The sequence below is a fragment of the Podarcis erhardii genome (genome assembly GCF_964252035.2).
Source record: "Podarcis erhardii genome assembly, chromosome: 8".
Taxonomy (NCBI): Eukaryota; Metazoa; Chordata; class Lepidosauria; order Squamata; family Lacertidae; genus Podarcis; species Podarcis erhardii.
The window spans coordinates 85,651,744-85,666,472 of NC_138499.1; the positions used below are offsets into that span (position 1 = coordinate 85,651,744).

The 14,729-nt window shown below is 44.2% G+C and overlaps 1 protein-coding gene across 3 annotated transcripts in view; it reads left to right on the forward strand.

Annotated features, from left to right (window-relative positions):
- DGKH (diacylglycerol kinase eta) overlaps positions 1-14,729 on the forward strand; it is a 99,584-nt gene that overhangs the window by 74,478 nt on the left and 10,377 nt on the right. For all 3 annotated transcript variants that reach the window (XM_081872635.1, XM_081872636.1, XM_081872634.1), the window contains 10 exons: positions 85-195; positions 339-435; positions 2,154-2,261; positions 4,351-4,464; positions 5,880-6,014; positions 6,644-6,810; positions 7,130-7,235; positions 10,936-11,028; positions 11,849-11,968; positions 14,407-14,515. In XM_081872635.1, the coding sequence (XP_081728761.1) occupies positions 85-195; positions 339-435; positions 2,154-2,261; positions 4,351-4,464; positions 5,880-6,014; positions 6,644-6,810; positions 7,130-7,235; positions 10,936-11,028; positions 11,849-11,968; positions 14,407-14,515 (1,160 nt within the window). The remainder of the gene's footprint in view (positions 1-84; positions 196-338; positions 436-2,153; positions 2,262-4,350; positions 4,465-5,879; positions 6,015-6,643; positions 6,811-7,129; positions 7,236-10,935; positions 11,029-11,848; positions 11,969-14,406; positions 14,516-14,729) is intronic.

Below are 14,729 nucleotides of genomic sequence, written 5' to 3' on the forward strand. Positions count from 1 at the left end.
TGTCATTGTATACTTGTACATACTGTCGCTGCAATCGACCATCGCTATGATAACGTTATAATACAGTTGCACATTTGTCTACAGGGAAGGATATTCAGAGAAGTGCGTCATGAACAATTATTTTGGCATTGGATTAGATGCAAAGATTTCATTAGAATTTAATAATAAACGAGAAGAACACCCTGAAAAATGCAGGTAATTGAGTCAGAACCAAGATTTTAAATAGAAATATTTTCTGCAAACATGTATGTAATATCTTTTTTTTAAAGTTGCATCTTAGCAGTGGTTATTGTGTGAACTATACGCCTGGGCATGATCATTTTTCCTTTTCCTTTTAGAAGCAGGACAAAGAACATGATGTGGTATGGTGTACTTGGTACTAAAGAATTACTGCAACGGACCTACAAGAATTTAGAACAAAAAGTTCAGCTTGAGGTAATATTTATATATCCCTAACTGCATCCCTGTCAGAGTCGGGCTGCAGGAACAGAAGGCTCCCTCCTCTTCCCCAAACCCAACAGGCCAGTCCCTTCATAGGTAAACGGACCCCTCACCATTAGGTCCAGTCGTGACCGACTCTGGGGTTGCGACGCTCATCTTGCTTTATTGGCCGAGGGAGCCGGAGTACAGCTTCCGGGTCATGTAGCCAGCATGACTAAGCGCTTCTGGTGAACCAGAGCAGCACACGGAAATGCTGTTTACCTTCCCACTGGAGTGGTACCTATTTATCTACTTGCACTTTGACGTGCTTTCGAACTGCTAGGTTGGCAGGAGCAGGGACCGAGGAACGGGAGCTCAACCCGTCGCGGGGATTCGAACCGCCAACCTTCTGATTGGCAAGTCCTAGGCTCTGTGGTTTAACCCACAGCGCCACCCGCGTCCCTTTCAGTCCCTTCATACTTTTGTTTTATTTATTTATTATTTATTATTATCCATTTCATACAAAAATTACACCACTTGATTGAAAAAAAAAAGCGCTCAAAGCAATTTTTTAAAAAGATTAAATCTTAAATTCAGGGAAAATTCACAATACATCAGAACATACAAGAAGTTAAAATACTAAAACAGATTAAAATTCACATCAGCGTTTCTAAGTGTATGAAACAAAATAAAAAAACTCCTTCCAGTAGCACCTTAGAGACCAACTAAGTTTGTTATTGGTATGAGCTTTCATGTGCATGAACACTTCTTCAGATACACTGAAACAGAAGTCACCAGACCCTTATATATAGTGAGAGGGTGGGGAGGGGTATTACTCAGAAGGGTGGTGGGAATGGGTGATAGACTTAAAGGGTATGGTAAACCTGTTGACGACTGTTAACGACTGCAATTGGTCTTACAGGAAAAAGCAAGGGGTGAGATGGCTAAAAATAGCTTTATCATGTACAGTGGTGCCTTGCAAGACGAAAAGAATCCATTCCGCGATTCTCTTCGTCTAGCGGTTTTTTCGTCTTGCGAAGCAAGCCCATTGATGGCTTAGCGGATTAGCGCTATTAGCGGCTTATCGGCTTTTAGCGGCTTATCGGCTTATCGGATCAGCTGATAAGCGGCTTAGCAGCTTAGAAAAAGGGGGGGGGAGGGAAAAAAACCCACAGGAACTCGCAAGACATTTTCGTGCGAAGCAAGCCCATAGGGAAATTCGTTTTGCGAAGCGCCTCCAAAACGGAAAACCCTTTCGTTTAGCCGGTTTTCCGTCTTGCGAGGCATTCGTCTTGCGGGGCACCACTGTATAATGAGATAAGAATCCAATGTCTCTATTCAGGCCAGGTCTCTCCATGGTTTTAAGTTTGGTAATAAGTTGCAATTCAGCAACTTCTCTTTCCAGTCTATTTCTGAAATTCTTTTGTAATAAGATAGCTACTTTGAGATCTTGTGTAGAATGTCCAGGGAGATTGGAGTGTTCTCCTACTGGTTTCTAAGTGTATGGGTAGCCTTGCATACCCAGGCACCCGAAATAATACAGGGAGGCTGCCTGCTTAATTCCAACAGGCAGGGAGTTCCAATGTGCAGCCGCTGCCCCACCAAACGGTTTAATGGGTATAGAAAATCTGTGCCAAGTAAACTCAATGACCTTTAGGTCCAATATGTGATTAAAGGATACAGCAAATTATTTCAGGGATCATTTATACAGTTGTTGTTTTTATGCATTGCAGTGCGATGGACAATACATCCCCCTCCCAAGTCTTCAAGGCATAGCTGTTTTGAATATCCCAAGCTACGCTGGGGGGACTAATTTCTGGGGCGGAACCAAGGAGGATGATGTAAGTAGGGTGAGGGGGGTTGTTTCTAAAAGTGTTTTTGCCGTCAATGTCCTGTGAAGCAGGATTTCTGCTGGTTCTATTGACAGTATGTTCAGGTTTGACATCTCCAGAAAAGCAATGACAAACCTGGACAGCATCTTAAAAAGCAGAGACATCACCTTGCCGACAAAAGTCCGTATAGTTAAAGCTATGGTTTTCCCAGTAGTGATGTATGGAAGTGAGAGCTGGAGACCATAAAGAATTGATGCTTTTGAATTATGGAGGAGACTCTTGAGAGTCCCATGGACTGCAAGAAGATCAAACCTATCCATTCTGAAGGAAATCAGCCCTGAGGGCTCACTGGAAGGACAGATCCTGAAGCTGAGGCTCCAGTACTTTGGCCACCTCACGAGAAGAGAAGACTCCCTGGAAAAGACCCTGATGTTGGGAAAGATGGAGGGCACAAGGAGAAGGGGACGACAGAGGACGAGATGGTGGGACAGTGTTTTCAAAGCTACCAGCATGAGTTTGACCAAACTGCGGGAGGCAGTGGAAGACAGGAGTGCCTGGCGTGCTCTGGTCCAGGGGGTCACGAAGAGTCGGACACGATTAAACAACTAAACAACAACAACTACTCTTAAAATGCCTACATATTTGTTATTTCTTCATATATGCATAAAATAGTAAGGCTTGCGTCACGCTGCAGTTCATCAACCCCAGCGTGATGACAGAATGACAGGCAGCAGACCCGTTCGGAGAGAAGGAAGCTGGGTACGCTTGCCCTGGGCCTTGAAGCTGGCATGGGGGGCTCTGCCAGGGGCCTGCTGGTCTTGGCATGTCTCCCAGTCGACTTGGGGACTTAATGGGTGAAACACCCATGATTGTTCGTATGCACTGCAAGTCTTCGATTTGCATTGCTGGTCCAGACTTGAATAAAATGTGTAGTGTCAGACTTGAATAACATTTGGAGGGGGGGCAGGTAAGCCCCACCCCACATAATCAATCATAGAGAGATCACAGAGAGCCAGTGTGGTGTAGTGGTTAAGAGAGGTGGACTTGTAATCTGGTGTACCGGGTTCGCTTCCCAGCTCCTCCACATGCGGCTGCTGGGTGACCTTGGGCCAGTCACACTTCTGTGAAGTCTCTCAGCCCCACTCAGCTCACAGAGTGTTTGTTGTGGGGGAGGAAGGGAAAGGAGAATGTTAGCCGCTATGAGACTCCTTCGGGTAGTGATAAAGCTGGATATCAAATCCAAACTCCTCCTCCTCCTCCTCCATATGACACAATCAACTTTGGGGAGGCCCAGCCCCCTCAAATATTATACTAGGGGGCCAAAGACCCCTTAGCCCCTAGGAGGTGGTCAGTTCAGATTAGGCATTGACATTGTGGTGCATCTGATGAGCAAGGAACCCAGAGAAGCTCTGCATAGGCCTTGCAGGCAGCCTAGGTGAGCAGCTTAATGATGGTGAAGTGCCCCCGGCCTCATTTAAAAGATGGTATGGCGTGGGGAAAGCTGTGGGGGGATAGGCAAAGGGGCAGGTGAGGTGTAAAGAAAGCAGGAAGGGTTGGTCAGGTGTAAAGGGAGGAGAGCTTGGCCAGGTTGGTGGGTAGGCCGGGTCGGTGAACTGGAGCGTGGCAGCCCCTAAGCGTCTAATACAAACACTGTCAGAACTTTTGCTGTTTTAAAATTGAAAAAGTTGCAAAATATATAACAGTAGGGTTCTTTCAGCCACAGGAAAACTGGACAAAGGGGCTGCCCCAACTGTTGATGGCCAGGAATCATGGAAGTGTAGGGTTGGAAGGGACTACGATGGTCCATCCCCCTGGAATGGCAGGGGTAATGGCTGTAAAGTGCCCCAAGGAATGTGGGGGTGGGGTTGCCCCCAACAGAGTGCACCTGAATTGTGTCCTAAATGCTTAACGTCTTCATTGAAGTTTGAGGGATGCTGATTTATATGCTGGAGCGCATGATGTGATTTCTCAATTGCACCCGTTCCGCTGTCCTCCTCGATGAGTTACAGAGCATAACAGACAAAAGAACAGCTATAAGCTGCTGGTAGGCTTCTATCAAAGTGTAAGTCCAGACTTGTGTTTCCTTTCTGTCCACCAGATATTTGGGGCACCATCATTTGATGATAAGATTTTGGAGGTGGTTGCGGTATTTGGCAGCATGCAGATGGCCGTTTCTCGTGTTATCAAGCTACAGCACCACAGGATAGCCCAGGTATGTGTGTCTACCGGGAGAGAAGAAACATAGCCCGCGAATGTGCTCAAGCGCACATGAATCAAGCGTTGACTTTTCATTTTCATTTTAAGCGTGTTGACCATCATGAATGCCAAAATGCAGTAGCGTTTTGAATCATAGAATCCTAGAGTTGGAAGAGACCACAAGGGCCATCGAGTCTAACCCCCTGCCAAGCAGGAAACACCATCAGAGCACTCCTGACATATGGTTGTCAAGCCTCTGCTTAAAGACCTCCAAAGAAGGAGACTCCACCACACTCCTTGGCAGCAAATTCCACTGTCAAACAGCTCTTACTGTCAGGAAGTTCTTCCTAATGTTTAGGTGGAATCTTTTTTCTTGTAGTTTGGAACCATTGCTCCATGTCCGCTTCTCTGGAGCAGCAGAAAACAACCTTTCTCCCTCCTCTATGTGACATCCTTTTATATATTTGAACATGGCTATCATATCACCCCTTAACCTCCTCTTCTCCAGGCTAAACATGCCCAGCTCCCTTAGCCGTTCCTCATAAGGCATCGTTTCCAGGCCTTTGACCATTTTGGTTGCCCTCCTCTGGACACGTTCCAGTTTGTCAGTGTCCTTTTTGAACTGTGGTGCCCAGAACTGGACACAGTACTCCAGGTGAGGTCTGACCAGAGCAGAATACAGTGGCACTATTACTTCCCTTGATCTAGATGCTATACTCCTATTTATGCAGCCCAGAATTGCATTGGCTTTTTTAGCTGCCGCGTCACACTGTTGGCTCATGTCAAGTTTGGGGTCAACCAAGACTCCTAGATCCTTTTCACATGTACTGCTCTCAAGCCAGGTGTCACCCATCTTGTATTTGTGCCTCTCATTTTTTTGCCCAAGTGCAATACTTTACATTTCTCCCTGTTAAAATTCATCTTGTTTGTTTTGGCCCAGTTCTCTAATCTGTCAAGGTCGTTTTGAAGTGTGATCCTGTCCTCTGGGGTGTTAGCCACCCCTCCCAGTTTGGTGTCATCTGCAAATTTGATCAGGATGCCCTTGAGTCCATCATTTTGCCCACGAGTTGTACCTGGATGCACAGCTGTTAATAACCACACTTCTTTTTGGGGATCATCATGAACAATCTCAGAGTGGTTTGATATTCTGGGGTTCCAGGAGCTTACCCAGGGTTCGCTGTCCTTCGAAGGAGGGACAGTGGAGACTATGGTGCATTTATGATAAATGGTTTATTTACACTGTTTGATCTCCACTGCTGTTGGTGTCCTCACACCTGCATTCCCTGTCCGGGCAGTTTTCCCTCCCCTTCCTTCAATAACATTTCCCGTAGTTCTACGGTATATGAAAAGGGGGGGGGGGCGCGGAAGGAGTCTGCAGGTTGACATTTAGATGAAATCACCCTTCATTAAAATCCATTTACTCTCTTCCAGTGCCGGTCGGTAAAGATCACCATACTTGGAGATGAAGGAGTCCCTGTGCAGGTGGATGGAGAGGCATGGATCCAACCTCCAGGAATTATTAAAATTGTGCATAAAAACAGAGCACAGATGCTAACCCGAGACAGGGTAGGTGATAGAAAGGATATTTTGTCTAATATATAATGGGTTGCCTTCAAGTCCCACCTGGGGTAGACTCACTGAAAGGAATAAACCTGTTAGTCATGTCTATTACCTTCAATGTTGGTATTATTATTATTATTATTATTATTATTAGAATTTTTATACCCCCCTACACCCGGGGATCTCATTGAATACCACCTACTGTCTCCTGTATAAATCCCTTTGTGAGGAATTTGATTTTTCTGTGCATTAAGAAACATAAGTAACATGCAAAAATAAGGTTAGTGTAAGTATGTGCTTCAAATACCTTTATCTTTTTAATGGAGAAGGTAAACATCTAGCCAGCCTCATGTGTACATTCACATGTGTGTGTGCGCGCGCACACACATACACACACATGTGCAGTTTTTACTATACAGCAGTACTCTGTAGTATTTTGTGTTTGTGTTTGGCTTTTCACCAGGGATTGTATGTTTTCCCCACCCCCCAAATGCAGACACAAATATTAAGCTTATTTTTGGCATTAGTATTCATTGTAAAAATTATTAGTGAAGTGTGGTATGAATTATTGTGCATAACCATCCTACATGGAAGTATTGGTATTCATGTCAAACAACTTCCCCGATTCTGAACAGGCCTTTGAGAGCACGCTGAAATCCTGGGAAGACAAACAGAAGTGTGATTCCTGCAAACCGATCCTGAGATCCCCTTTGTACCCTCAACAGGCTGTGGAACTGGCCACTGAAGAGGAGACTTTGCAGATCCAGTCATCTTCTCAGGCCGCAGAGGAACTGATTAGCAGGTACCTTAGCCTTGCTTTCTTCACGAGGCCTTAAATTTGACAAGATACAGGTCTGACAATGTCTTTGCATCTAATGTGCCGTAACTTAGACCAAATATTGTGCTGAAATATCATGTCAGTGGACTGATTCTGAAAATTTTGCTTACCCAGTTTGTCCCTCTGTCATGTTTTTATGCCTATGTGGCTTCCCTGGAACGGAACCTCTGCCCTGGTTGCGAGTGACCTGTATCTCTTTTCTTCCTGTTTGGGCAGCTGTTTATCGACACAGAATGCTTTTCTCATTTCCTTTCTCTTTTTCCACCCACAACATTTGTTGCAGAATCTGTGAAGCTGCAAAGATACACAGCTTGTTGGAACAAGAACTGGCTCACGCAGTAAATGCATGCTCTCATGCGTTAAACAAAGCCAGTCCAAGTTTTCCGGAGGTAAAGGAAATCTATGGTGCTAGTTGAATATGATTATTTTGTTATTTATTTCATTTGTCGTTTGCTTCCTATGAGGTGTTTTGAAGTTGCAGTGGTACCTCAGGTTATATACGCTTCAGGTTACATACGCTTCATGTTACAGACTCCGCTAACCCAGAAATAGTACCTTGGGTTAAGAAATTTGCTTCAGGATGAGAACAGAAATTGTTCTCTGGCGGTGCAGCAGCAGCGGGAGGCCCCATTAGCTAAAGTGGTGCTTCAGGTTAAGAACAGTTTCAGGTTAAGACGGACCTCCGGAACGAATTAAGTACTTAACCTGAGGTACCACTGTATTTACAACACAGTCAATACATATGTGAAACACTTCCCTATATAAAAACAGTTTTAAAACAAAAACCATCCATTACAAAAACAATTAAAACAATGATTACGTACAAAACAAGGTGTACATATATATAATCCATTTCAAATCCAATAGCAACAGCTCCACTTAGAAGGCTTGTGAGGGAAGTTCTTCAGCAATTGCCTCAAAACAAGATGGCACTTGTCTGATACATCGCAAAAGGGAGTTCCGAAAGTTAGGTGTCATCACCCCTAAGGCCCAGTTACAACATGGTGCAGAATGGACCTGCAGACTGCCCTTTCCTCAACATACTTGTCCCAGATCTCCTCATGACCATCTCATGTACATGCTAAATGGCAATGGGGGCAGGATGGGACCCTGTGGCATTCCACAGCACAACTGCAAGGGAGCTGAGAAATCACCACCCAGTGCTATTCTCTGAAACTAACCCTGGAGATAGGATAGAAAATAAGTTTTAATGTATTTTTAATCTTTGTTGGAAGCCGCCCAGAGTGGCTGGGGAAACCCAGCCAGATGGGTGGAGTGTACAAATAAATTATTATTATTATTATTATTATTATTATTATTAAAAACCGTTTCCCCAATACCCATCACTCAGAGTCTGTTCAGGAGGATACTATGGTTGACGGTATTGAAAGCTACCAACAAATTAAGTAAGAATAGCAAGGTCATTGAATTGCAGAGTTCCCCCTGCAATGCAGGAATCTCAGTTAAAGCATCCATGACAGATGGACATTCAATCTCTTATTATGTCATCACCAGTTTAGACATTGTTTTTCTTTTGGGTGAAGACAGGGTCAAAGCAGGGGTTGAGTAGTTCCCCCTTCTCTCTGACACCCAAGAGCATTTCGCCGTCTTCTCCACGCAGAGGACCAACTGCTTGCTTCGGACATAGCCGAGGGAAACCGCCCGCATTATTTTTAACCTCTCTTGCAAGGATGGCATCACACTTCCCCATTCTTCTGTAATAAAGGCCATTCATCAGGGCGACCAAGGAAGATTCAGTCCCACAAGCAGCCCTGAGCCTCTACCGGAATGGGTGAAGGTTGTTGGGATATCAAGCCCTTTATCAGGAGGAACTGGCAACACTCCTAGGCACCCGGCTTGATTCCCTGTTGACCTCCCTGGCTGCATTCCCCAGCAGGCGCAGGCAAGGTCTCGATCGGCGATTCTTCTCAAATGTGAGAAGAACACACCCCTCTTTCCTGCCTCCCCTGGGCAGGGGAAAGAGATAGACAGAAACGTATTTACATGCCTTTATTTCTGTCTTTGCAGCATTACAAAAACGTGACTGCTCTCTTCAAGCTCCAGCAGTCTAGTAACAAACACTTCCTGGATAGGAATAAACGGAAGAGCTCATATTACACTCTGAGCTAATTCTGGTGCTTCGCACTGTGAATAGACTGTCCCTCTGATTCCCACGGCAGTCCCAACATTCCCATTATGTTTACCTTTCAAGCTAGCACTTTGCAGCTGCATTGCATCCATATCGTAACAAAGGTAGCCTGTTTCATCCAAGAATACCTGCAAATTTCGCACAACCTTTCTCCAAAACGGGGGTATTTGCAACTGGGCAATAGATGTCATGAACTAATGGGCCTCCTTTAGGCTTTTTCCGGAATCACTGAATCACCACCTCTTTCAGGATAGCTTGGGCCATTCCCTCCTGCCGATTGATGTGTATTGATCACCCTGTAGACATATCAGATCCTGCCTCCCTCCCCATGCAAGGTTTAATAAGCCTCGAGGGGGCAATGCTCAAGGGAGGACATGGTTGGCTGCATTCTTGCAAGCCATTCAGGTTTTTTTTAATGGGGGAAAAGCTACAACACCTGCACAGGGGAATGTTTTAAACCAGGCACCCCCAACCTCTGGCCCTCCAGATGTTTTTGGACTACAGTTCCCATTATCCCTGACCACTGTTCCTGTTAGCTTGGGATCATGGGAGTTGTAGGCCAAAAATCCGGAGGGCCGCAGGTTGGGGGTGCCTGTTTTAAACCAAATGCATCTTTATGATGGCTGATCAATCTGAAATGAAGCCGTGTTATGAATAATGTTTTAAATACTCTCTATCTGCACGCTGCACCTCAAGTTTGATTGGAATTCTGGCTGTTGAGGGAATGATCCTGTCACGTATCATTTTCGGGTACAGTGGTATCTCAGGTTACATACGCTTCAGGTTACATACGCTTCAGGTTACAGACTCCGCTAACCCAGAAATAGTGCTTCAGGTTAAGAACTTTGCTTCAGGATGAGAACAGAAATTGTGCTCCGACAGCGCGGCGGCAGGAGGAGGCCCCATTAGCTAAAGTGGTGCTTCAGGTCAAGAACAGTTTCAGATTAAGAATGGACCTCCGGAACGAATTAAGTACTTAACCCGAGGTACCACTGTATTGAGAATGGATTACTGAGGCCGTTGACCTTAGGACTGTGTCAGGCAGCTGACAAGGGGGGGAAAGGTTCCCCGTGATCTTTCTTTCTCAGTGGCACAAGCAGAAACGCTTGCAGAGCAAGTAGCACAATATGACGGCAGGAGGTGATCCCAAAACAGGCACTGCATAAACCTCCCCAGTCCTGGAGGAGATTTCCTTCCTGCCCCTTAATACAGCATTTAAAAAGGTAAAGGTACCCCTGACCATTAGGTCCCGTCGTGAACGACTCTGGGGTTGCGCGCTCATCTCACTCCATAGGCTGAGGGAGCCGGTGTTTGTCCGCAGACAGCTTCTGGGTCATGTGGCCAGCATGACTAAGCTGCTTCTGGTGAACCAGAGCAGCTCACGGAAACACCGTTTACCTTCCCGCTGGAGTGGTACCTATTTATCTACTTGCACTTTGATGTGCTTTCAAACTGCTAGGTTGGCAGGAGCTGGGACCAAGCAACGGGAGCTCACCCCGTCATGGGGATTTGAACTGCCGACCTTCTTACATTATAGTGGTACCTTGGGTTACAAACATCTCAGGTTGCAAACACCTCGGGTTACAAACACTTTGGTTTACAGACTATGCTAACCTGGAAGTAGTGCCTTGGGTTAAGAACTTTACCTCAGGATGAGAACAGAAATTGTGCGCCATCAGCCCGGTGCCAGTGGGAGACACCTTTAGCTAAAGTGGTACCTCAGGTTAAGAACGGTTTCTGGTTAAGAACGGATCTCTGGAACGAATTAAGTTCGTAACCCGAGGTACCACTGTATTTCAACACAGCCTTTCAACAAACGTGGTCAAAAGAGTTCAGGACCCTGTTAAGTTTTGGAAAGGAAAGCCAGTTGCGTTTATTTGATTTTTCAACTATTATAAACTGTTTACGAGTAAATGTGCTCCTTGGTTTTCTTCCCACAGAGCCTTACCAGAAATACTGCCCTGGAAGTCGCTGTCAACATGAAGGCTCTGCATGATGAAACCAAATCCTTGCTAGTAGGAAGAGCTCCTTTGGTAAGTGAACTTTTTCTCCCTGTTCAAATTCAGGCACTGGACAGAGACTTTTCTAAATTTTAGCAGGAATTTTAGGGAACCTCTTTGTTTGTATGATTAATTCTAATTGATTTTAGCCATTGCATGCTTTTTGAAAGTTTTATGTACATTGCTTAGAAATTCCTGTGATTGAGTAGTGTATTTATAGCTCAAATAAATAGATACCGTATTTTTTGCTCTATAAGACTCACTTTTTCCCTCCTAAAAAGTAAGGGGAAATGTGTGTACGTCTTATGGAGCGAATGCAGGCTGCACAGCTATCCCGGAAGCCAGAACAGCAAGAGGGATTGCTGCTTTCACTGCGCAGCGATCCCTCTTGCTGTTCTGGCTTCTGAGATTCAGAATTTTTTTTTTCTTGTTTTCCTCCTCCAAAAACTAGGTGCGTCTTGTGGTCTGGTGCCTCTTACAGAGCGAAAAATACGGTAATAAATAAATAAATAAACTTGGAGGACTGGGCACTTTTGGAGCAGAACTTCAGTATATTTTTTTGTGTTATCTCAGCGCCTCATTTCTTCATCTGTCAGTTGCTCCTGACAACACATGTAATCAGTAGTTTACAGCACATGTACCCAGCATTGGTTGGGAATAATAAGAAACGGAAAATCAGTGCAATTTTGAAAGGTGCAGTCTCCATGTTATTCAAAATGGCATCCAATTGCAATTTAAAAAATAAAAATGGTAGTACATATGGCACATCTATTTAATAGTAAATGTTGGGAAATTAGATGCTCCCCTTTTAAAGGACACAGTCCCGGTAACATTTTGTGATTTGTTTCTTCAGCAGTTAGAATCGCCTCATGAAGAACTGCTCTCAACAGCTGTGCACAATTTAGAGACTGAATTAAGGAAACTGGCTGAGATTCCCTGGCTCTTGTATGTTCTACAGTTAAATGACGATGAGGTGGGTGAAATTCACACTTGCAAGCCTGCTTTCATTTCATTTCATTTTTAAAATATATATATATATATATATCTTTATTAATTTAAAATAAATACAATTATGAAAAACAGATGTACATACAAGTAAACATAGAATCAAACAAACAAATAACAGAAGAATCAAACAAACCACCACACTATAAGATATAAGAAGATTAATATAATTATCTTCATATATACTCCTGGTATTGAACACAATTATAAAACTTAAACAGAATAAATTTAACACTGACTTCCAATTAATCTCACTTAACTTTGTCTATCCATTACTTTATACCGCACAGTTACATATTTCTTATATAATTTCTTTTTACTTCCCTACAAACTTACATTTATACAATACAGGGATCAGTCTAATTCTGCCAAGATGTTTCCTTTTATTCCTAAATTCCTAAATATTCTTTAAATATTCTTTTTATTAAATCAGTAAATTGAATCATGTTGGCATCCAAAAATTTCTTTGTGCATTATATCCATCTTTGCTATTGCCTTTTTTTTTTGCCGAGTACAGTGGTACCTCCGGTTGCGAACAGGATCCGTTCCGGAGTTCCGGCCGCATCCAGAGGAATGTGCAATCGGAGGTGCCACTTCTGTGCACATGTGCGGTGCGTAGAGTGCTTCTGTGCATGCACATGTGGTGAAACCTGGAAAAATACTTCCTGGTTTGCCGCGTTCGCATCCTGAAAGATACGCAATCAGAGGTGTGCGTATCTAGAGGTACGATACGATACGATAATCTTTATTGTCATTGTCCCATACAGAACAACGAAATTGAAAATCTACATCTGACATTCAAAAACCAACAAGTCTTATATCCCAGCTATCCCAGCCTGGTTAGCCCCCTAAAAACTCTGATACCCCATAATTAAATACAATATACTCCCATAGAGACTACCTTACACTGCATTTAAAACCAAAATCGCATTTGAATAGAAACTGTTTCTCAGGCGGCTAGTCCTAGTCTTTATAACCCTGGACCTTCTTCCAGAAGGCAGAAGCTGAAAGAGATCATTTCCGGGGTGCGCACTCTCCTGCGCTATCTCTGCAGCTTTCTTATGGCACCTGGAAGCATAGATTTGATCCAAGGTGGGAAGAGCGCACCCAATTATTCTCTCTGCAGTTTTGACAACCCTGGATAACATTGTTTTTCCCCTGACCATGCAGCTCCCAAACCACACACACAGACCATAAGGTAATACACTCTCAACAGTACAATGGTAAAATGCCATCAACAGGTACTTTGAGAGATTATTTTTCCGGAGGATTCTCAGAAAATATACCACTGTAAAGGATCTACATTTGCTCCCAGTGCATTTCTGAGCACAATTTAAAGTGTTGGTGCTGACCTTTAAAGCCCTAAATGGCCTCAGCCCAGAATATCTGCCCATTCACTGAGACGTCTTCTGGTGGTTCCCTCCCTACGAAAAGTGAGGTTACAGGGAACCAGGCAGAGGGCCTTCTTGGCAGTGGCACCCACCCTGTGGAACGCCCTCCTGTCAGATGTCAAGGAGATAAAGAACTACACAACTTTTAGAAGACATCTGAAGGCAGCCCTGATTAGGGATGCTTTTAATGTTTGAGGTTTTATTGTGTTTTAAATGTTTTGTTGGGAGCAGCCCAGAGTGGCTGGGGAAACCCAGTCAGATGGGCGGGGTACAAATAATGAAATCTTTATCATTATTGTTATTGCTTAAACCTACAATAAAGCAGCCACAAATGGGAAACCTTGAAAATATTTTTCCTTCTTCCAGCTCTTTCTCCCCTGCCCCATCCCACATTAAGTATGTTTTCAAGCCCACTTTAGCTCCTCCGTTTGGGGTGGATTGGGGTAGGTTAGGAAGGGAAATCTTCTGCATTTTTTCCGGCCAGACAGACAACATGTACTGGACATTAAAACTGCTGCCTGGCCAGATTTCCCTATGTGCTGACATCATGGTGGAGAAATGAAGCTGATTTATAATAAGGGCTGTGCTTTTTGGACTGTTCTTGTGACTTTCACTCCCTTTTCAATTTGATACTCCCAGTGGCGTAGCATGGGTTGTCAGCACCCGGGGCAAGGCAAGTAATTTGCGCCCCCTAACCCGTGGATTTGCGCCCCCTAACCCGTGGATTTGCGCCCCCTAACCCTAACCCCCAGATGTTGCACCCGGTGCGGCCGGCCCCCCCTGCACCCCCCATGCTACGCCACTGGACACCCCCACCCCCACCCAAAAAAAGTCACTCAAGAAGAATTACTTTCTGGGCTGCCTTCCACAAAGAGTGAAAGTTCCTACCTACAAATATTCTGTCTTCCCATTTTTCAAATGCAAGTTCTGTTAAAATTGCCATTCTCTCCACCACCCCCTCTAAATTTTTGAGTTTTCCTTCTCAACATTGTTTTTCCCTCTCTTTTGTTTTTAGGATCCTCCTTTGGAATATGCTAAAAGAAACAACAGAAGCACAGTATTCCGCATAGTGCCAAAGTTTAAAAAGGAAAAGGTTCAGAGACAAAAGACTAGCCCTCAGCTTGGTATGCTTTATAAAAATAATAATACTGTAATAATAATGTGGCTATGGGGAAGATGTGGTTCAAATCTTTCATTACATGCTTAGATGATGAATCTTTATTATCTGACTCAGCTTTGAGCTGAAGGGACCCTTGACCCATGTCCTTGGATAAACGACCTGTGGTCTGTTTTTGGAGGATGTGAAATATCTCTCACTGGTTTCACTGTCCTGGGATT